Raw genomic sequence first — 23,581 nt, 5'->3', positions numbered from 1 at the left:
TATAGCAAGTAGTTACATCTGTAATTTGATGAGTTCAAGGTCAGGTGATCGGTCAAGGTGTGTGTCAGCCTGTCAGTGTGTGGATGGATGTTCCAGTGTATCACTGTCTTGTGTCCGAGCAACAGAGTGAATGTCCATGTCAGACTCCGGGGATCATTGTCAAAGACGGAGGCTGCAATATCTTAAGAACCCATCAAATTACTTAGAGTACCAACTGTCATGTCAGGTTTTATTAAACCTTTAATAGGACGGTGTTGGGAAGTTACACGTCACGTATACAGCATTGTATACGTTTCTGTATTATATATTCAGTACTTTTGGTTTTATAATACAACATTTACAACTTGTTTACTAAACCTAAAGCTAACTAATGCATGAATTTTCTATTTTTAATAAAAATGTATGCAAAATAAATCAATTCAACAGCATTTTTCAACTGTCTTGTTTAATATATGCATCCTTATATGAAGTACATATTTTTGTAGCCAGTATTAATGTGCGTAGAGATCAGTTGTTGTCAATGACAGAGCCAGAAAAGAAGAAAACAATAGTACATTTGTCCAAGTGATGATGGCACACTGGTAACTTTTATAAAATAATGTTGAAAATGCAGAACCAGGAAGTGTCTTCAACTTGGACACTTACTGTATTCTTTGGTGATAATACAGTAAGTGTGTTGCCTAATCTGCAGCTGTAAGTGCCCTACCTATGTTGTGTTGTACTAAGAATATTAAGAGACATTGTTAAAATGACAACTGAAACTGAAAGTGAAATACACTGCCTCACTGTCACATGAAGAATATATGCGACTTTATTCAAATGGTTGCACAAAGCAAAGCACAAGTCCATCTTTGTCAGCTCAGCCACAAGCTTGTAGACCAATTTGTTGTTTTGTTAAATGTTGGGCAGGTGGTATTTATGCTTCACCTGTTTCTTGACATCCGGTGCTGGTGAGATGTTGCTGTTCGGTAACTGTGGCAGATACTGTGCCTAGAGAGAGGAAAGGGGAAGACAACAACAACACAGCCTTACAACTTTATTCACTGAATTGGATGAAACTAGATCATATTTGCAGAGAAATTGGTTTTCCCTCTAATGTCCTCAGGCTGCTCTGCTTCAAATCTGGACAGATCACTTGTTGCAAAAGTAAATGCTAACCAGCAACCTCCCATTGCATTACCCTGGGCCAGGGCTGTACACTGTCTCCAAGAAGGACGGAGGCCAGTTGTAGTTCCTCCCTAGCTGTCTGTTTTAGGAAACACATAAATATGCCAAAGAATACACTATTCCCCTAGCTTTTCATGGGAACTTTAAATTGAGATGATGTTTTTTCAGGGTGTCTAGCAATGTAAAGGATAGCAAATGTTTTTTTACATAATTAAAAAAAAAGTAGGTAGAGGCTTCTTTGACAGTGGTTAGTTTGAATTCATGCCAAGTTAAAATGTATGGCAGTGGTAAAGAAGCAGCTCTTGTGACTAACAAATATAAGGAGTGTATCATATTTTCAGTGTTTGGAGCATACTGAGCACATGGATGCAGTAACTCACCCATAGCAGCATTGTCAAGTCTACAGGGGCAAATATTTTGTACTAAAAAGATTTTGGGTGGATTTTCTGTGTCACTTCGACCAACTCAAAGAAATGCATGGCTATAGCAGAGTGCACAGTCTGCAGTTTTGGGTAGTTTAATGATTTCTTACACCATTAAGCCACGGTATTTCATACTCACCCCTGCCTGTCTACGTCGGGAGCCTTTGTCATGTCGTCTCCCAAGGCGCTCACCATCACGGCCCCAGTTGGCTCCTCCTTCTTCTTGGAAGTAAGGCAGCTCCAGAAGCTCTTCACAGGACAGCCGGAGAGAAGGGTCCATCACCAGGCATGACTGATCACAAGAAGCATGGTGGAACGTATGCATGTCAGATCTCAGTTTGTAGTTGTATGTTATGCACTACAGTCTTACAAACTAGGTTTTTAAGGCAGTTATGATATCGAAGAGTTGAGTCAGATGCCGATTGTCCAAAACTAAAAGATAACTTAAGTATTTTTCAAGAAAGATCCCTTAAATCTGTGACTGTGACTAAGACATGTACTTAGAGGATTATTTCATAGTTGAAAAACTAACTTTAGTATCTTATGATAACACTATTTATAAATTACATAAATACAGATTATTATCCTTAGCTTTTATAAAGTGAAATTTTCTTGTCACTAACTCACTAATCAACATATACAATATGTTGATACGACATATATGTGATAAGCTCAAATAATGCCGGTGTATCAGACATAACATACCTTCATAACTTGGAGGGCATGAAGCGACACTCCATGGAAGCGCTTTTCCAAAGGCTCCTAAGAGCAAAAGTAAATTGGGAACAGAAACGTCACACTTCAACATACTTCACTTCCTTATCCATAAAGAAGATAAACAATGATAACAGGACTCGTACCGTCGTGTCAGGTTCAGGAATACTGACTCCACTGAAGAAAACATTGGAGCGGAAGACCTGCTGGTGACGTGGAATCAGGTCACCTGAGGTCAGAAATGAGATCATCAAAATCACCATTAATGACCAAAATGTTATCAGTGTGTGTGTGTGAATTGGTGGAAATGCTTGTAATCATCTCCACAATTATGCATGCAAGTTTGTGCACCCAGGTAGATGATATCTTGATGTGGTCTTCTATCAATGTACCTAGAGTTTTTCGAATGAGGTAGAGCTGGTCAACATCAGACTTCCCGGGCCACAGTGGATTCCCGTTTAGCAGCTCAGCAAACACACAGCCAAGAGCCCACACATCTACAGGAGGACCGTACTGAGTATCTCCGACCAGCAGCTCAGGGGCCCGGTACCAGCGGGTCGCTACGTAGTCTGTGTAGTCATCCTCTGGTCCCGCTGAGTATACGACAGAGGGAGATAACTTGTACTGACACGCATACACTTAAATACTGAATAATGAACACTAAATAACACGAACATTGTAGAGGGAAGGATTACATGGCATGCTGAATGACTACATGACTACATGTTAATGTATGGTAACATAACACTGAAACCTAAGGCAGGGAGGGTAAACAGAGACACACCACACAGAGGAGAACTAACTGGCTGAATTGTCATCCGGTGCAATGCATTCATTGAAACATTGAAAGTGAGGAGGCCATCAGCAGGAGCTGATATAGGCTCTGTGTTGAATAAGTCATTAGAGGTACATTAACACTAAATGCACATAAATGCACTGGCTCTCTGGGTGACCTACTCAGAATGCGGGCGAAGCCAAAGTCACAGAGCTTGATGACTCCGGTTTTGGTGAGGAGGATGTTCTCCGGCTTTACATCACGGTGGATGCACTGCAACATAAATGCTCATGATCAGGGATTTAGCAACATGATACACAGTCTCTTAGTGACAGAGAGGCTTATATTAAGGCTGACAAATTAGGAATGGAGGCGTGGAGGAGCAATACCGAGAGATCAGAAACCTATACATGTCACTATTGAAACTGAATACGGCATTGCAGTCACTGAGCTTTGCTGATTCCTGTTGTCAGGAACTGAAGTCTAAACACAGTCAGACTTTGCTCTGTGTGGTCTGGAATTACTGTATACTTTATTTAAGTTAAGCAAGTTAGAGTGGTTGCTCAGAAGTTTTGCGATGGTACAAATGCCTGGACACCTTCAGCCAATTCTCAGACATCTCAGACAGCTATTTTACACCGAAAAGTAAAAGCAAGTTTGCCCTTGCACACACACAATTAATATAATTAATAATAACTTGTTAACTTGATATAGAGTGTGTGATGCAATGATGCAGCTACAGAACATAAAGAGAACAAAATCAGGTAATACATTTAAGCAAATATAGGAGCAAAAAAATTACATAAAATGTTTAGTCAATATAATACTAAACAGTAAAACAGTGAAACTTTTAGCATAATTAAGATATGTTTAGGGCTGCAACTAATGATTATTTTTAATCTACTGAGTATTTTCATTGACTAGTCTATCAAATGTCTCTCTTCAAATTGCTTCTTTTGTCCAACCAACAATCAAAAACCCAAAGACTCTTCATTTACTATAATAAAGAAAGAAAGACAGCAAATTATTACATTTAAGAATGCTGGAAACAGCAAAGACAGTTGGCGATTAGTTTTCTTTAATTCGACTAATCGATGAATCAAACAATGTTTGCAGCTCTAGATAAATTCAGATTTTTCTACCTTAAGTCTACCTTAAAACAATAACCAAGGGCCATTAGATGTCCCCCATCTATCAAAGTTTATTCATCATACTAGGAATGGATCACTGCATGGCTCTCAATACAAGAGGAGGAAACAATTAATTAGTTTTGGTCTAAGACAGTCTTGAAAACCTCCAAACTTATCCTTCAAGACAAATAAGAAGAAACAAACACACAATAACAAAAATAATACAGCAAAAGCACTGAATTAAGTATTGGATTAAAAATATACTAACATTGTGTTTGTGGCAAAAGTTGACAGCCTGCAGCGTCTGCCACACTATACTTTTCAGCTGAGCCTCAGGTACCCTGCAGACAACAAGAGACAAAGGTATATTCATGGCTGTAAGAGGAACAAACAAAACCAATTTACTAGTCGTGTTTTCCTCATCTATTATTCCAGCTATTTCAAAAAAAGAAGTGGTGCTTTACACAGCCCTCTTGTCACCCGGGTAACCGCTGGCCTGTCTCTAACAGCAACAGCGCCTTTGTTTTCAGGAGCAGCTAGAGTTTCTGCTGCACAGCCTTGTGGGAAAAGGAAAAATGGTGAGGCAGCAGCTAGCCATTGTGACATAGGCTCGCTGTGTGACTTCACATGACAAAAAATAAACTACAAACTGATCTTGTGACCATAGATTGCATGAGGAGTGCTCAAAGCATTGTGCCTTTTCCCTAAACACCAGTAATACTTAGTCTCAGACTTGGCTGTTCCTCCCTCACTCTGTTCAGATCATTCACACATCTTCAAAATCTCTTGGCAGCTGTCTTAACTCCCGCTATGTAATTCACCGGCTCCTCTCTGCTGCCATTCTCACTTACACAACACTCTGACAAATACATGGACACGCAATTAGTTATTTAGTTAAACTAGAATAGAAGTGTTATGCTTTAACTTATCATTATGAAGTAAATGATGATTGCACATCGTAATGTCTAAAGAATAATGACACCATCGGCGTCTCTATAAACCTTGTTTTCAATATGTTATTTTGTCTGCCACCAGGCACAAAATCTCTTGGAAAAATTAAGGCTGGTGATCTAGTCAGACTGGCACCATTTCTACCTGCTTTAATGTCTTTCAGTCAGTTTTAGTCCACCACTGTGCAATATTGTGGTGCAAACAACGTAGATAACAGATAGACTTTTGAAGATTTCATGATTTTATTTGCCTTTCTAAGTACAAAACCCATCAGCGTCTACAATACCACACCGCTCTAATTTTAAACAACTCACAAAGAGGGAACAGGTACTTTCAAATGTTACTCAACAACCCTTAACATATCATGTGGCAGCAGATGACTGTCTGTTACGCATTTAAGCCTCTGTTATGCCCATGACCTACCCTCGAGTGTGTTTGTCCAGCTCATTGAGGACGGTCTGCTCACAGAACTCAAACACCAAGTGGAGCCGTCGTTTCCTCCTGAAGACCTCCAGCAGGTTGACCAGATTCACATGTTTCAGCTGCTGCAGGGCCAATGGAGAACATGGACAGTGTGTCAGCATTCAACAGCCCAAAATGTTGGACAAATGCTTAATTAAAACCGCAGACGATCTAAGGTCTGCCCAAACTCTGAGTCATCTTTAAGAGCAGACTTGAAAACTCTGTTATTTTCTGCTGCCTCCTGATGCTATGTTTATGGCTTTTAGTTTGATTGTATGTCTCTGTTTACATTTTTGTATCAGAGTTTCTGCCAAATTTGCCCACGCTTTATTTTATTCAGTCTTTTAAAGTTTGTTTCCAATCCCTTTAAAGTTTAAATGTTTGTAAAGCTCTTTGAAACTGCCTTGTGTATAATAACAATAATAATAATGATAATGATAATAACAACTGTGCATGACACTCCTAACAAAGTGAAAAAAGATCATCTAACTTAAAGAGTGGACTGAATATGTGTTCCTGTGTGTGCGTGCGTGTCCACCTGTGGTGTTAGATGCGTGCTAACTTGATACTATTAGGTAATACTAATCTCTTCTTACCTTCAGCATACGTATTTCTCGCAATGCAATCTTCTTAATGACCGGGTCATCTTCAGATTCCACAAACTTCTTGATGGCAACTATCTGGCCGGTGTCTCTGTGTCTGCACTTGAACACCACACCGTAGGAACCTTCACCAATTTTGGACAGCTTTTCATATTTCTCCATTGGGCAGTTAGTAGCCGTCACCTGTCAGAAGGCAAACATTTTCACAAAGTCACCACCTCGATAAAATGTGATAAGCTGATATTTAATCATTCCCCAAATAAAATAACCTGAATGTATACGGTGGTGGATGAAGTACTTCAGGTCCTGTATCTGAGTAGAAGTACTAACACTAAACTATGAAAATACTCCACAAGTAAAAGTATTATCAACAAAATGGATAGTATGGAAAGTATAATTACTCACTGTGCACAGTCTTTTACTATTATACCTGATGGTTTTTTGCAGAATACACCTGCTGCATTCATGTGTATGTTGCATTTTACTGCTGTAGATGTTTAAGATCGAGTTCATCTTAACTACTTTATATACTGTTGGCTGGTTTAATGCATCATATTCTGTAAGATCAATTGTTTGTAGTGTTGCTGTTCTGTGGGAACCACAAATCTCCAAAAAGATATTTTTTTCTTTAGCTCAGAAAAACCTTTGTGACATTAACCAATTAATCCAAGAGGTGTTGATAACTGGTTTATTTAGTTTAAGAAGTAGGATAATCTCAACTCATAAATGAAACACTGCATTCTTCAGTTTATTAGAAATATTTAAATAAACACAAGTAACGAGTGGGAAAAGCTATCAGACAAATGAAGTGGAGGGAAGTTGTATAAAATGGAAATACTCAACACTTTAACTTAAGTACAATTGTAAAATTGATACAAGTAAAATTGATGAAATGAATCTTACACTTTGGGAAGGTTTTCACCTGTGACACCTGCCAGACAAAGCCACAGTCCAGATGAGGTCTCTGGTATGTAGACAGGCCAACTCATGCAGAAAACCTGTCAGTGTCACAACCGGCAGCCTAAAGACTGAAGGGCACACTCACCTGTCCAGAATCTCAGAGGGTCCACATCGACAAGTCAGGAACAAGTCGGCGGGTGTTTCAGTCCATCAAAAGTCCGCAGAGCTACATGTATGTGTGCGCAGCCACTTCTCTCAGCCTCTCTGGGCTTAACTTCATAGCGTTAATGTGAATATTGTCACGGTGAGGAGCTCAGAGGTCTCTTACTGTTACTCCCTCCGCTGTCTGCTCGTCCTGTGCGTCGTCACTACCTTGGCAACCATAGTTGGTAACCCACCTCTGGTTAGTGTTTCCCCTCAGCACCGTCCACTGTCTCGACCCACGTCTTCATTTTCATCTTAAAACCACGTTTTGAAGAGGCTTGCTCATAAACACAGAAGGAAAGGGTCGTTCATCACGACGTTTAACTTACCCCTTAGAAACTGCGCAGAAAAGAGCGACACTAACGCGGTTGCACGTACAGGAAGCCAATTCACAAAGCTGCCTACGTAATTAAAAGCGCGCATGTGAATAAACGTGCGTTGTTACCAAGGAGACAGCGGGCTGACAGCAGGTGAGGCTAACTGTTAGCTTTCCAAATCAGTTAGCTTAGCTTGCAGCCTAAATTAATGATTCAGTAAACCACTACTTTAGTTTGTTGTACATGTTCAGTATGAGACAGTACACAACAGATGCAAAATCCCATAAATGTTCTCTAAGATGGACGTAGGCTATGTGCTTACACTTCTTAGGCTAATGTTGATCAAAATGGTGATTTAGCCGTTTGAATCATATATATATATATATATATATATATATATATATGCCTGTTGTACTTCATTGGACAGCTAAAGTTACTCTGAAGATCCATACAACCAAAACATAGGATCAACTCATACAAGATCCATTTTAAAATGAGCTCAAACTTAACCACTAATATAATATTGATTATCTAAAACACTGAAAGCTGCAACTTTACATTTTGCTGATATGACCTCTGTACTTCTACTTGAGTCAGATTTGAATGCAGGACTTCTGCTTTAGTATTTTTTACATTTGTTATTTTGCTACTTCTACTTGAGCAAAATATCTCAGTGCTTCCTTCACCACTGCTTATAATATACTGAAACAGGAACATGCCTCATATTAGGGCTGGGCAATGTGGCCTCAAAATAATATTGTGATATTTTTAGGTTATATTGTGATACACAATATATCTTGATATTCTGAAATCTCCTTAAAAGCACCTAAGCACCTAAATACTAGGACTGTGAGACAAAATCAAATATAATTCAAATTCCTCAATATCGATGCAGCAACAATATTGAAGGGATGACTATTGGTACTTTGACAAAATACTAACACAATGAGATTTCTGATAAATAATCATCAGTAATGTTGACGAAAAGACTTATGTGGGAAAAGGCATGTATTACAAAAAGAATAACAGTCTGGTAAGTTCAGAAAACTACATCACTTTACTGTGATGCAGCCTTTAAAACCAAGAAAAGACAACACTTATGAAATAACATTAGTACGATGATATCCAAAAATCGAATATATAGTCTCATAACACAATAATCAATATATGGCCCAGTCCTAACTCATATTATTGTGTACTATAAATGCATGTCCATACACCAGTATAGGCAATTAATATATACGCTGTTTTCCACAGTTACAGAGCAAGCCTCTTTTCACTGTCCAAAAGTCACAAGAAGCCACAGCAATGTGTCACCCTGCCACAGATATGAAATGTCTGCAGGACAAACTCTGATGTGGTAACATGATTTATAGACTATCTGTTCTCTCTGTTGACTGTGAATATCTTTCTCCCAGCATGCTCCCTCGGCTCGTCTGGCCTCAGAGACTTTGGGGTTTGCCACAGCTCTATGGGATCCAGTGCAGAATCACACGGAGAAGCATTTGAAGTCAATGATGAGAAAGCAGACCATGTTGCACTCCTGTGCTCAGAGACACACAGACACCTTGAGGTGGTGGCATCGAGGCCTTGTGGTGAAGGGTATGAAATGCCCCATGGCAGATGGGTAAGATGTGTTGGTTGTTGTGTTCAGAGGCCCATGCAGTAGGTTAAAAAACCAATGGAGAACAGAGAAAATCGGTCAAAACTAGAGGTTAATTGATTATGTATTTTTTAAAGCTGATATAGAAGCAATAGTTTGGAGCAGGAAAAAGCTGATAGCTGGTTGATTGGCTGATATCAGAAATCTATGTCAAAGTCATAAATACATAAATCTGCATCACTGAAAATTAAACTCAAAGTAAACATAACTAAATAAATATATAAATCTCTAACTGAACATCTTACCAATAGTTTGTAATATCATATCGATGCCAGTTAATCAGCTGAACCAATTAATGGGTCAACCTTCACTCAAAACATTTATTTAGGATTTGCAATCGAGCTTTATTTGCATTACAAGAACTAGTGTATTGCTTGAGCAAAATTTTGCGCAATGTCTGCTCAGTGGTTTCCTCTTTTAATACAGTTTTCACATTTTATTTTTCTAATGGTGTTTTTTTTTTAATCACAGGAAACATCTTTGGTTAAATGAGAGAAAGAGGAAATGTGTAATGCCTTTGTTTCATCAAATCTGTAACTGCTATGTTAATCGAAGCAAAACCTGTAAGTGCATTGAATAATTCTTCTAATGTGGCTGCTGTTATTTTATTTCTCTGACTAAAGTATACAGGAAGATCTGTAATTTTGTCTGTTGTGACCTTTCTCCACTTCCTGTACACTACCGTTAAAATGGTTGTGTACATTTGTACTGCACAATTACTTAGAATGAGAAGATTATACGTGTGGATAATAATCATCTTTGACCACCAGGTGGCAGTGGACACCCACAGACCAGCACAACAGGACAAGTTACAGTAAGAGTTGTTGACATGTGATAGTCAATCTCATTTTGTTCTCACCTTATCATTAACAGTAATCAGAGATATAGTGCAGTCAACACTGGGACAAACTGTCAATGGTTTCTGTTTGTGTCATCACTGTTGTCATAAATGCTAGTACGTTAGGGGATTTTTACCTTGAATTTCCTTCTGATAAATGTCACCATTCATTTCCAGCGTTTGATGAATAGCTCACTATTCAGAAAGGACCCACTGAATAGAAACCTATTGCAAACACATTTAGGCAAAACCTGAAATATTCCAAGAACAAAAACTTTACAATAGTAGTTTACTATCTTCACTTCCCCATTGAATCATCCCTCAGACAGACATATGATTGAAACCATCACCGGTTTGTTTTAGTCTTGGCTTCCTTTTGAAAATACACAATCCAACCTCTAAAAAGCACCCAGGCCTAGGACAGTGCACCACACAGTCCAGCCCTGTTGGCCCTCCTCATCCCTTGAACTTTACCGTTCTACTTTTAGACATTTAGTCTCTTTGGCCTGGCAGGCGTTCACCTTCACAGCCCCCAGGTAAATTTGTCTGCCACTCTGGCAAGACTCTAGTACCATGCATGGTTTATTGACTCGTCAGTCATCACTGTCTCAGTAGCAGACAGGCCAGACAGTGAGAGAGCTGGTGCCTCTAAAGTGAGTTATTCAGCGTGTTCAGGTCCTGGCTTCCTGATGTGGACACAGGGCAGGCAGCAGAGCTCTGTTAAACAGCAGATGTTTTACACTGCGGCCGTTACCCTCATTTCCTGGGCGGAGAGCTGCTCGCTCTATTAGACGAGTAACAGGAACAAGAAAAAAAAGAAGAGTTAGGGGGAGAGAGAGAGAGAGAGAGAAAGAGGCAGAGCATGTGAGTGCAAGAGAAAAGTTAGCTGAGCTCAGAGCTCACACAAATCACTTTGTCACCAGCAAGCTCTGACAAGCACCAGGAGAGAGAACGCACCAGGAGAAAGGGAGCGAGGCAGGGAGTTAAATAGAGGTGCCAATAGGGAGTTGTGTTAGAGGAGACTCAAGAGGGAAGGTGTGAAGGAGTTGTAGAGGGCATAAACAAGGTGATACCAATGGATGGATAGAGGGAGGAGAGGACAGAGACAAGACCAGAGTCGCGATTCCCAAAACAGCGTGAGCTAAGGACTGCTACTGCTGCCGTTACTGCTGCTGTGTCTGGATGGTACTCTCATTTAAAGAGGAAGGTGTGTCAAATTTAAAAGTTTTGTTACAGGAGGACAGTCTTTGATTGACAGAAGGAGAGTTTTGCTGTGTTTTTATCTTCCATACTTGAGCTGTTTTTATCTCAGGATTGATACACAGAGAACATATAATCATATTATTGTGTTTCAAAATGAAGATACAGTTACAGAGACAACTGCGCTGTGTTTAAAGTAGGCATGAGTTGGAGGTTTTGAAAGCAATTACGGGTGAACTGCAGCTGTACACAGATCACATGCTGTTATTGCTAAAAAGAGGTAGTCAGAGTGAAGAGTGATACAAGTTTATCAGATGTTTTTTTGTGTTTTAACTTAACTGCCTGACAGCATAGGTTTGTGACTGGAGTACAATAAGTTAGTGAGATATTTAAATACAACGGCATCCTTTTTTCTTCTGCACCGTAGATATCTGATTAGCTCTGGGCTGACTCAAAGCCTCTGAGAGTTCAATCTGGGCTCTAAAGGAAGCCAGAGGTCATCTGATCAAACTTCAAAAACAGCAAACAAAGAAATAGGAAGGACATTTTTTTCTACTCTAAGCACAAGACATATTACTACGATTTTCTCTTCCTTGGACACATTTAGAGAGGGCCTATCTGGCATTACATACAAATACAATAGTCCTAAACGAATTGTGAAGAGACCTTGTGGGACAAGGAGGACGGGAAACGAAAGCCTTAGACTCAAATAGTAAGTAAGTTAGGCTCTGCCAACAACACTTTTCATTTTGTGTCCCTGGGGACATGTAAAGAGAGACTGCCGGGTGAGCAGTACAGCACTGAGCCGACACGTGGAGATGTATACAGTATAGCTGCTTCAAGTAAAACAGGATTCAGTTTAATATTGTGGGTGGAGGCTTGAAATCATACCAATTACAAGTTAATCTGTGAGCACATAACCAGCTCTGTTGGATATCTGAGTCTTAGATTATTTTGGACTGATCAGTGTTGTCAAGGTTTTCTGAGCCTTGGGGGCGCTGTCTGGTTGCATGTTTGGCTGGGCTCTGTTCGCATTTGACAGCTCTGCTCTGGACTCACTTCAGCGTCTGGGACGTCATTGTGTTACCTGTGTGGCTGAGTCAGAGGCTGGCTCATCACTCGATGTCTGTCTGCCCACTGGGATTCTCTCCACCTGCTTCTATGCAAAGAAGACACAAGTGTTAGGTAGTTTTCACAGCAGCAGCGACAGCAGTGGCACCAGTAGCCCTGAACTTTCAGGACTCTCCACAGTGCTTTAATTGTGTTGTCGTGTGTAAACACCTTGAGTCACTCACACCTCTCTACAGAGTGATTCACTGTTGCCAAAGCATCCCTGGTCAGAGACGGGCAGTGAAAGAAAAGGTGAGAGAGGATTTGCGAAGAAACCAAAGTGCACAAGTGCACAGTCAGGTTGGCACCATGAAGCTGGTATTCTTGATGTTCATGGTTGTGTACACGGTGGGCAAAATAAGTGGTATGTCTACATGTAAGACGGTGGACTTGGAGATGGTGAAGAAAAAGCGCATTGAGGCCATTAGGAGCCAGATCCTTAGCAAACTGCGCTTGCCAACAGAGCCTGCACCAGATCAGGCTGGAGACGAGGAGGACATCCCTAGCACCCTGTTGTCCCTCTACAACAGCACCAAGGAGATGCTGAAGGAACAGCAGACTGAGGTCCAGACTGACATCTCCACAGAGCAGGAGGAGGAGGAGTACTTTGCCAAGGTGGTGCACAAGTTCAACACGAGCAGTGAGTACTCAGAACAGCAATACATCAGTCATGTATTTCGCACACATGGACACCCTTGGTCAGGAGGCAATTGCTGATGGCTTAACTACAGCACTAAGAAATGTCAAGTAATAGTATGACTGATTTATGCTCCTATATTTACAGGCACTTGTGACACACTGCTCAACACACACATGGAAACAAAGAGTATTTTGAAAAATGATCATTCTTCACATCAGGGCCAAATCACATTACACTCGTGCCACTACCACTTAGCCCTACACCTCAGTTTTCATGCATAGTTGAAGGATATCCTGATTCTTGTTGGGATTGAGGGGTAAGGTGTGTTAGGGCTACATGGTCCTCCAAACTGAGCATTTTTACTTATTTCAATGTTGTTGGCCCATAAAGCACCGCTAGTGGCCTGTTCTTTTCATTTGATGATCTGATTTATAGTGTGAAGTTGTGAAAAAATTATGAGCATCAATGCTTTTCTACCTCCATCAGATAAATTGCAAATGGCATTGTGATAATACCGGGATTGCCACAATAACGCACAAGAAATCACTACAGCTGAAGATGGCATATTGGAAATGTACATTCACATCTGTTTACACTTGTGCAATCAATGACGACTGATGACGAATGACGTTCTTGAAGGGTTGCCCCATTTCATAGGGGGAGAATTCAATCACTGAAGCAAGGGGGTACTCAAAAAACAAGGGGAAGGGGAAAAATTGCAACTGTGATTGAACCTAACAGTTGCTAAGACAGAGGGAAATCAACAGGTGACCTTTGGACAAGAACTACTATGTATAAATGTACCAAAACCAAAGACGGTCAAGGCATTTTGTTGCTCAAAACCAATTTTTCACATTGTCATTTTCTTGGCCCACTACAATACAGCATTAATAAGCCATAAAGCACTCGCTGGTATAGACAGACCTAGCGGATACAGCCCAAATTAACCAGCATGTGCCCCATGGCTGGCGTCAATTCCAATCTTGTCCATAAATTCCCACAACATGTGTACCCTTCTGATCTCCATCCAACATCTTCAGGCAGCTTGAGGAGTTCAGAGATCACAGGCGTTACAAGTTAGCCGGACTGTGTGTTGCATATGGTCTGAAGCACTGAGTTGCTTTCGTGGTGTCCATGGCATTTTTACTGCTTTATTAGCGCTGTTTGTTTGGCTAGGCTGCATACGCTGTTTGTTCAGCCAAATGGTTTTTGGCTGTAATTGTGCAGTGACTCCCAAACTATTATGATAAACAGGTTTTTTTTTTTCATTTTGTGTCTTTGCTCCATTGTTCTCTACATGTCTATACTTCTCACCCTATCAGGCAGGCATCCACGCTATCCCTCTTTTATCCACCACTTCAAAAGAAAGACTAGAGTGGATGGACCGTGCTCAGGAGTGTGCAGACCAAAAAGAGAACAAAGGAACTTTCAAAATGAAGGGCATGATTTTGTTCTGGTTAGATGGAAACCAAAGAACAGGAGGGAAATGGAAAAATTAGATGAGAGAAGACGTGAAATGCACTCCTTCACCCTCACCCTGTCTCATTCTCTCTCTCTCGTTTCTCTTTTTTCTCTCCCTCTCGTTCCCCCGGGGATTGGGGGTTTCCTGTAACTTGAGCATTGGGTTCTCCCTTGTTTATCCTGTCACTTGTTCTCCATCATATCTTTCTCTTTTCCCTAGACCATTTTCTATTTCGTTTCCATATCTCTCTGCCAGTGATTACCCGTTTCTCTCTTTCTTGCTTTCTGTCTCTCTGTTATTCGCTCTTGCTCCTCTCTCTGCTGGGTTTCCTGAGCTTATTATCAGTGTGTTTGCAGCATGTTTGTGACAGGGCAGCTTGGCAGGAAGGAAGGCAGGCTGATGGCCACTGAGATCTTGAGTGACTCAGGTCCGGTGCAAGCGGTGCCCATGGGGAGCATGTGTTTCCTACCTCTGCAGAATGCCAGAGAACACTTGTCTTAACCCTCAGCACAGCTCCTTAAAGGGACAGTTCAGCAGAAAAATCACAAATACATATTTACCTGTAGTGCTACTTATCTAGCTAAATTATTTTGGTGTGAGTTGCCGAGTTTTGAAGGTCGTAGAGATGTCTGCTTTCTCTCAGAGCTACATGACACTCAAAGCACCAAAAAAAAAAAGAAATCATTTGAAAAACTCAACAGAAGAACTACTCAGAGGAGAGGCTTGTGCTCGCGACAACATGGGATGTAAACATTAATGCCATCCTCCTAAGAGAACTAAGCTAGGCTGTAATGTTCGCTTGCTTAGTCAATAGTGCTACCCCTACTTCATCTACCCCTACTTCATGTGGGAGCAGCTGACATCACACAACAATGGCAGCACCCATGGGGAGGGGGTTTGTAGATTTGTATTAGGCTGGTGAATGGAGTATTTAGATTTGTTTCCAAGTGCCGTAAAATAAAATGTATAATGGCGTCTGTTACCTGGTGTGGTTTTCCCACCACTGTTTGATTTATATATGCTAGGAGAGTTCACTTATGTATAAAATTGCCAAAGAGACATCATTTTGTCACGGTCAGCCAAGATTTTTGTTAACTTTGGCGTCATGCACCTGGAACGCTTGGAGGTCGGAAATTGGAAATTTCAACTAGGAAATTCCAACCCTACGATTTTTACTGGAACACAGCATAAAATGCATTCTTGCTTCGGCATGGTGATACACTTGGTAGGTGTACTTCTGTGGGGGGAAAATAGTCCTAAAAAATACTCATAGCAAAGTTTGTGGATTATCTTGAGTAACCAGGTCATGATGTCTGGGCAGACACGTTGCTGTTGAGTTTTTCAAATGTACTTTTTTGGCATGTGTCATGTAGTTTAATTATATTCAAGAGACTGCAGACATCTCTACTGACAGTATCTCCAAAAACTCCCAAACAAAATCTAGATGGATAAATAGCACTACAGATAAAAGGGAAAATGTGTATTTTTGGTTTTGGGGTGAACTGTACCTTTAACAGACTCAACCTCCACACACTGGGAAAGGATGAACGCCAGCTGTATGTGTGTACGTGTGGAGGCTCAGCAAGAAATGTTTTGCAATTATTTTAAAAAAAAACCACACGCAAGGGGCGTGGAAGACAATCCAGCTTCTGCTCCTATGTGAGAAGTAAAAGACAGGGAACTGTGTTTCAACAAAGGAAATATAATAGGGTCCAACTGGAGTACAAGTTGTTTTTTATAATATTCATTAACAATCTTATCCGTTATTTTAATTTGTGGTTCTTTTTATAGGACGACTCACACTTTCCTGATACTCCAAAACAGCCTACAGGGATGCATATTTGTGTGGAGAGCATTTTAGGACTTAATAGTTTTAGTCTCCATTATGATAATTGTGTGGTGGTATTACAGCCAGTTAGTAGTTACATCCATCCGTTGAAGCCCACAATTCACCTCTCCCATTTACCATGGTACTGGTCCAAATGTTTTTCAGCTTGTTTACAGAGGGAACTCTTTTCTCCCTTGCAAAAAAGCCACTTTGGGAGTGAAGTGAGTTCACTGCTCCGAAATAATTAAGAGTAAATCAAGCTGCTACCACTGTATGATGAAGAGGAGTAGCAACAGGGTTCGGACAGTATGTGTAAAACAGGGTGAGATGGGGAAATGAGACACTGACGATTGGGCTGTGGGAGGGTGGAGCTGAGCGCATGAAGGAGGCAGGTATTTAGGCTGTTGCTGGAATCTGTTTCCTCCAAGTGGTAATTACAGAGCTGTCTCCCTACCTGTCACAACAGCTGTCCCCGGCTTACCTGCGGATAGGCCCTGATTCAACACACAAATCCCCCCACACCCATGTTAGTACGCAGGCTAGGGTACTATCTTCACCCCTATCTGGAGGAGCTAGGCCTTTTCTCAAGTCAAGCATAGAGAAGAGATTTCACACTTTGTTCCTTCAAAGTGTTTTATTTTGATCACATGAGCAGTTCAGTGAGAGGGCTCCTCAGACGATGCAAGCTTTGTTAATTGAAAAGTAGAAGTGAGGATTAAGGTCCATCGAAGCTCACTGTGGCACTGCAGCCAATTTGCTTCTTAGGGGAAGTGACGGAATTTCCTGTTTCGTAAACACTTCTCTAACCCTTAACACATATATCTTAGTTTACTCAAACTAGCTGGAGACGATGACTTTCCGTGCTTGGTGTTGCTTGGTACACCGTTGCCAATTCATTGCTCCCCACATACTGTACACTGTTTTGACACTCTGTGTTTCCATTCATGTACTTACAACCAAACATTTGACTCTGTGTGCTCTGGGTGGGACCAGTAAAATGTCATCTCATTTCCCTTTACACTCCCCACCAGCTCTTTTCAGTTTCATTTTGGCTTCGCAACAAGGGGTGAAACACTACCTTCACAACCACACAGATGGCGATACTGGTAAATGATACACATAAACAGCCGTGACATGGAGGTTCCTGGTACGGCCTAGATCGACTATGCAGCTCAAGTATGCAAGGCTGGGTTGTAGCCGCTGTCAAAGAGTAATTCCGGGATTTGAGAGCAGAGAATCCTGGCTTTGACAGGCTGAGGCAGAGTAGAGGGTTTGGACCTGGGCCAGACCCGGGCTACATTGATACACATCTCCAATTTCTTTGCAGCCCCACTCACACCACCACCACCACCACCACCACCACTGACAACTGTTGAGTTATATTCATGAATGCATTCTTCACTTCTGCTGTTTTCTTTGCAGATACCGTTACAGCCCCCTCTCTCACTCTCTCTTTCTACACAGGGTTTCACTCTCGATCATCTGCCTTCCTGCTCTTATCTTCGCAGGTCTCCGTCCGCCGTAATCCTTTTGTAATGTAACGCTGCTAGATTTATGGTGTTAAAGCCTTCAGTAGCTTGGCTCTGTTTTGTATCAGGCTCTGCAGGGGAATGTTCCTGCTGTCATGATATGGGCAGGCTTAGGAATAAAAGTTGCAAATATGGGCAGGGATACTGTAAGAAAACAAAACCCTCTCTATGGTCAACTTTACAGCAGCTGGAGTGGATGAATGTTTGGCTGCAGTTAAGATTATTGAGTAACACTTTGAATTTGGCTGTTCCATTTTATTTATGGTTGTACAGACAAACATCTAAGACAAAACTTTTCATGCAGTATAATGCAGCAAACAAGAACTTGTGGACATCATTACAGAAAAATGTCCTCACTGCTTGTCCTATCCTAAGGTTTAAAGAAAGGGGAAATCCTATCCTTTTATACCCGAAGCAATCCCTAAACTCACAACTGTGTCCCGTCCTCTCAATTCTTCATTCAGCACTCATTCTGTCATTCCCACTACACTGTCGGTATCCATGATACAACGGCTGGCTCAACTCACTTGTCGCTGGCTAGCAAGCTTTTTATAGCGTACAAGAAAAGATGGGCGTTCAATTACAGCTTCGCTGAGTCAGATGCATTATTTGTGTCAGTAGAGCAGACGATATATACGCATTGTCAGGTAAATTTATAGCCAACAGATAAACATCCAAGTTCGTCTCTCCCGCAGGCTAACATCAGTGTTGGCTTCTCCGACAGTTTGAGGGTTTGAATAGCCTTTTTATCATAATATTTGGTGTCCATGTTGATCTTTATTGTCATTGACATACAGACCTAACAACAGTTAGTGGCAGTTATTTTGAGTTTAGGACAGGTTCTTTATTCAACCTTAGGATTCCTAAATTAGGCAGTTCCTCAGTTAGGATGACCAAATTTGTATCCTAAGACAAGATAGGAAATTTTTCTAAATCCAGTAAGAAAACATGTTTCTGTTACACCAGAACTCCTAAATGCCATCATTTAGGAGTTTGAATTTCTTTGAACCTCATGTACATTAATTGTTCTCTTACAGCACCCATTTACCCATTGTTGTGTTCTTTACATTCAAAACTAATGTGTTCTTATGCCAAGAGAAATTGCAGTAAAGCCTACAGTACTTAGTACTGCGTATAGATCATAATTGTGGTTTGCCAACGAACTAGAACTCCAACACCCCTTCAAGACCACAAAATGGATTTGTCTGACACAGAGCTCAGTACAGCTCCTGTTCTCCTCATCCAAACTAATATTGGAAAATATGGTGAGGGAATGAAGTGTGAGGAAAGAAACAACACAGGTTTACCTCAGTGTACCTCTGCTCCAGATCTGAGTGTGTTAATCAACTGAAAAAGAGTCTTGATCTAATATTTATATACTAATTAATACGTTTAGACATCCCTAAGTAGGTTTGGTTTTAAAAAAAGGAAAAAGTCAAAAAGACTAAAAACTATCACACATAGAACATTTAAGAAACAATTCCCATTTAAAGTAGTTCTCTGTCTTTGTGGATATGATTGGGTGAGACACTAGATTATATATCACACGCCAGTAGGACGTGTTTTCCATTTGTCTCTCTAACATGCAGAAACTCAGTCTTTGTATTTTTCTTGGCTGAACAGGTACCAGCAAGAGCCCCAAAAACTACTCGATGGCCTTTAACATCTCTAAGATACGAGAAAGTATTGGAGATTACCGCCTGCTGACCACTGCAGAGCTACGGATGCTCATCAAGCATACCACAATACCTGATGAGCAGCGGGTGGAGCTGTACCAGGGTCTGGGGACCTCCGCTCGCTACCTCGCCTCCCGTTTCATCACTAACAAGTGGAGGGAAAAATGGCTGTCCTTCGATGTTACAGAGACCCTTCAGGACTGGCTCAAAGGGAACGGTGAGATAAAGCAAGCTTGATGTAATTATCTTCTGTTACAATCACCTCTGTCCATTTGTTGAGGTCAGCCCATGTGCAATCTCATGCAATTTCCAGAAGATAATTACCTTTACAGATAAAGTAACCAGCCACTTTTTAAATTGCTTTATGTTGTAAATGTTTGTGTTTTTTTTGGCAGATGATGAGCAGGGTTTCCAACTTCGGCTGTACTGTGAATGCGGCCAGGCTAGTGACACCAGTGCCATCAATTTTGAGGTCTCCGGGATCTCGAATAGTAGGGGAGACACACAAGGATTACAACAGGTGTCGCAGCAATACCCGTACATCCTGACCATGTCTATCCCTCAAAACGTCAGCAGCCACCTCTCCTCACGCAAAAAACGCTCCACTGAGACAAAGGATACCTGTACAGCGTAAGCAGTCCCACACATCACATAGTTCTTGTTGTATTTTATTTCATTGACCTGAAGAATGCTGCACTTGGCAGCCTAACCCATTGTTAGCTTCAGAAGGCAGTGACAGTGTTTACCATCTTGACTAGTCTGTGGTCATTTTAATTGCTAGATGGTAAATGGACTGCATTTCTACAGTCTTAGAGTCTGTCGACCAATCAGAGGCTGTGTTTCTGACTGAGAAACTTTATTAGGCTATACAATTTTGCCCGCTACTGGATTTCTAATGAACTGCAATAAATTTGAGCTTCTTTGATTACGCACTATGAAACATGACCCTCTTCCATTTAAAGCTGGGTGCAGTAAAACTGTGCATGAGCGTAGTTAACAATGCTCCCGTGTTAACTTTCCCAGGGGTTGACGATGCTCACGTTCATTAGGTGCAAATGTATACGCTCAGATCACTGCTCACCAAACACATGAGCACGCCCAATGAACACTAAACACTGATGGGGTGTGTTGTATATAAACTTTCAACTCGGCTTCAGAACTGAAAAATGCAGCTCATACAGCATATATGTTCTAAAAATCTCTGTGACATCTCATCACACACCTCACTTCACAAAAGATTTTTCCCTTTTGTTCTCTTTGCAGCCAGACAGAGACCTGCTGTGTGAGGAGCTTGTACATCGACTTCAGGAAAGATCTGGGATGGAAATGGATACATAAGCCAACTGGCTACCATGCCAACTACTGCATGGGATCCTGCACCTACATCTGGAATGCTGAAAACAAGTATTCTCAGGTATAGTACAACACCTCACTGTAGTGTGCAGTACACATCTGTTTATATGGATGAATAAGGTACTGCCATGTAAAGTTTGGCAGCTCAGACCAAAAGCTTTCTCTGGCTCCAGGGAGGGTAATGGCAGTCTGTCCGTCCACCACTTGACTCCAGACTGAAATATCTCTGCTATTGAATGGATTATCATTAAATTGTGTCCGCACATTCATGTCCTACTTGGGATGAATTGTAAAAACTTCTGTGATGCCCGACTTTTCCGGTCAAAATTTTTATTTGTCCAATACTTAAGTTTATAAGCAAATACCTGCAAAGGAAAGGCATTCACATCAGCCTCGGGTGTCCTTTGTGTATTGTGATAGTTAGCAGAATTTAAGCATGTCAACACAGTGAACTAACATGATTAAATGGGTGTAACATCCAATTTGAATAGTGTATTGGTGAGTACAGTGCATACAGCATATTGGACACTTGCCAGATTTACTGCACTTTTGCATATGGCTTGTCCAACTGGTGTTGCCGTGATTAGCTGTCCAAAACTAAAATCGGGCAGCTACTCAGATCGGGTAGTGACAGTTGTAAACATTGTGCTAAAAGTCAGCATCTCAGCACTGACATACAGCCTCATAGAGCCACTAGAGTGTCATTTGTAGTCACACATCAAGGAACTAACATTTTGTGTGAGTAATGTGAATATTTGAATCATGTTTTGTTCTGCTTTGTTGGTCGTTGCTCCTTTGAGGAAAATGGAAAAAGATCCAGTTGTCTTTGCAACAGCAACAAAAATACCACTTGGAGACGCTTTGTGGCTAAAGCTGGATCTTGACAAAAGCACTTTTGTAACTCACACTAGTAAATAATTTGTCTCTCATGTTGATGATGAAATGCTGAGGTAAACGCTGTTTTCATATAACTGTTAACAGATTTTGGCCTTGTATAAGCATCACAACCCAGGAGCCTCTGCCCAGCCCTGCTGTGTTCCTCAGGCACTGGAGCCACTGCCAATCCTCTACTACGTGGGCAGGCAACACAAGGTATCTATACCACAGCCAAGGAAACCTCATACTGGGGTGAAATGTTTACAGAACATTTTTATGTGAAAGCAACACTTACAGATGATTTATCACATTACTGTTGATTTTCACTTTCAGGTGGAGCAGCTGTCCAATATGATTGTGAAGTCCTGCAAGTGTAGCTAAAGATACAGCGTGGCACTGTGCTCTGCCTCTCCTCAAACATGTACAGAGATGGAAGAGGCCGTGTTTGAGACCACAGAGAGGAGCATGTGACAGAGATAAAGAGGACGAGAGAAATGTGGACAAGGGGAACATAATATTTAAAGTCATTAGGATTTTGGTGGTCCACTTTTCCTCCTGCGAACTCTGCCTTATCATGTTGAACGCACATCAAACATGGACGTCTTTATTTAGATATTATAGATCTTCTTTTCTATGTGTATATACTTTTTCTTTGCAGTAGTAAAATGTCTGTCTTGAAATGAACTAATTTATTTGTTGGTGAGACAGATCTGTAAAGAAGTGATATACATGTATAAAAGTGTGTCGGTTTGACATGAAAAAGGAGTAAAATGATTTATTATAATCAAAAAAAGGTGGATAAAGGATGCCAAAGGACATGTGGCCCAAAATGACCACAATGGAAGAACGCTTTTGTTTTCACAGATGATTGTCTGGGGCATTTCAGTCTTCCTAATGAAGTCATAGTTAAAGGTGCTAATTCCCAGGTATGAAACGCAGTGGTTGTTGGGGTTTTCCTGGAAGATAATGCCAGCGTGAGAGTTACACCGTAAAGGACAGCAGACAACCACAGGGACAGTCCGACCTGGGGAAACTCCCTCTGACTGAGCGACTGGAGCTGTCAGCCAACTGAGCAACGTTTCACACGAACCGTCCGTCAGTTTTGTTTGTTTTTCAACCCATGTGATTTATACAATGCTTTTTTTGTCACTCTGTTTGTGTTCATAATTGAATGTCAGCCTGTCCTCATGAAGCCTCCCCTGCTGTCAAAGCCATGAGTAATATCAGTGGTTGTGATGAGAGTGATGACACCATGTTTTTCTCTCTCTCAGGATTTACAGACAGTTTGTTGTCTTTAGATGGTGAGGGTCAGGGGATGTGGTTGTGGTGTTGGTTTTAGGGAAGCCATTCAGACTTAATACACACATTTGCTGTTTTTTATTTTTTTAATCACTGCAGTAAATTAGGGGCAATGTATTGCCTTTTATTTCAGGACAAGGTTTTACTTTCATCTGAAGTGTGATGCTTTTTGTACAACTTGAGAATTATTTCAGCTTCTATGATATGTTTTAGGAATAAAGCCAAGATTTTTTTTCAGTTTACCATATTTTTTATTAGTGCACTTACGATTTGAAATTTGCTTTTGTAAATATTTAAAACATTTGAAATAAAAGTTGAAGTTAAATTATCACGTCACGAGTGGAATATTTTTGCAAGCAAAATAAAACAACACGCAGTGTTTCCACTCGTCAGAGAGCTGTTGTGTAGGTGTGCGTGTGTGTATTTCACTTGTCAGTGCTTGCATGTGTGTATGTGTGTGTTT

The 23,581-nt window shown here is 40.9% G+C and overlaps 2 protein-coding genes across 7 annotated transcripts; one reads left to right on the top strand and one right to left on the bottom strand.

Annotated features, from left to right (window-relative positions):
* Positions 1-793: 793 nt before the first annotated feature.
* On the bottom strand, positions 794-7,744 carry LOC311256232 (cyclin-dependent kinase-like 1). Of its 4 annotated transcripts, none has more exons than XM_084351091.1 (10): positions 7,657-7,744; positions 6,218-6,406; positions 5,583-5,704; positions 4,477-4,549; positions 3,261-3,351; positions 2,696-2,896; positions 2,450-2,532; positions 2,295-2,351; positions 1,729-1,881; positions 794-990 (listed from the first exon to the last, which is right to left on the bottom strand). In XM_084351091.1, exons 2-10 carry the CDS (start codon positions 6,383-6,385, stop codon positions 895-897), a joined length of 1,044 nt encoding a protein of 347 aa, XP_084207217.1. In that variant the 5' UTR covers positions 6,386-6,406; positions 7,657-7,744; the 3' UTR covers positions 794-894. The 4 variants fall into 4 exon arrangements, with proteins under 4 accessions (XP_084207217.1, XP_084207218.1, XP_084207216.1 ...); XM_084351092.1 differs by having other exon boundaries at positions 7,522-7,701; XM_084351090.1 differs by having other exon boundaries at positions 7,269-7,700.
* tgfb1a (transforming growth factor, beta 1a) lies at positions 7,707-23,446 on the top strand. 3 transcript variants are annotated; one of them, XM_084351087.1, is made up of 9 exons: positions 7,707-7,797; positions 9,063-9,271; positions 10,078-10,121; positions 12,919-13,095; positions 19,538-19,807; positions 19,986-20,220; positions 20,854-21,004; positions 21,925-22,035; positions 22,153-23,446. In XM_084351087.1, the coding sequence occupies exons 2-9, from the start codon at positions 9,159-9,161 to the stop codon at positions 22,198-22,200; spliced, it is 1,149 nt and encodes a 382-aa protein (XP_084207213.1). In that variant the 5' UTR covers positions 7,707-7,797; positions 9,063-9,158; the 3' UTR covers positions 22,201-23,446. The 3 variants fall into 3 exon arrangements, with proteins under 3 accessions (XP_084207213.1, XP_084207215.1, XP_084207214.1); XM_084351089.1 differs by lacking the exons at positions 7,707-7,797; positions 10,078-10,121 and having other exon boundaries at positions 9,253-9,271; XM_084351088.1 differs by lacking the exons at positions 7,707-7,797; positions 9,063-9,271; positions 10,078-10,121 and having other exon boundaries at positions 10,748-13,095.
* Positions 23,447-23,581: the final 135 nt, after the last annotated feature.

The sequence above is a fragment of the Pagrus pagrus genome (genome assembly GCF_965226575.1).
Source record: "Pagrus pagrus genome assembly, chromosome: 4".
NCBI lineage: Eukaryota > Metazoa > Chordata > Actinopteri > Spariformes > Sparidae > Pagrus > Pagrus pagrus.
Note: the sequence above shows the minus strand (reverse complement) of the source record. Positions and strands in the feature narration are given on the sequence as shown.

Excerpts from the sequence above, each read along its gene's own strand:
- LOC311256232 (XM_084351091.1), bottom strand. The coding sequence starts at position 6,385 with ATGGAGAAATATGAAAAGCTGTCCAAAATTGGTGAAGGTTCCTACGGT. Across the intron at positions 5,705-6,217 it reads GAGAAATACGTATGCTGAAG|CAGCTGAAACATGTGAATCT; the intron begins GTAAGAAGAGAT and ends TTGGCCCTGCAG. Across the intron at positions 2,897-3,260 it reads TGGCTTCGCCCGCATTCTGA|CGGGACCAGAGGATGACTAC; the intron begins GTAGGTCACCCA and ends TCGTATACTCAG.
- tgfb1a (XM_084351087.1), top strand. The coding sequence starts at position 9,159 with ATGATGAGAAAGCAGACCATGTTGCACTCCTGTGCTCAGAGACACACA. Across the intron at positions 9,272-10,077 it reads AAATGCCCCATGGCAGATGG|GTGGCAGTGGACACCCACAG; the intron begins GTAAGATGTGTT and ends TTTGACCACCAG. Across the intron at positions 21,005-21,924 it reads CTGAAAACAAGTATTCTCAG|ATTTTGGCCTTGTATAAGCA; the intron begins GTATAGTACAAC and ends AACTGTTAACAG.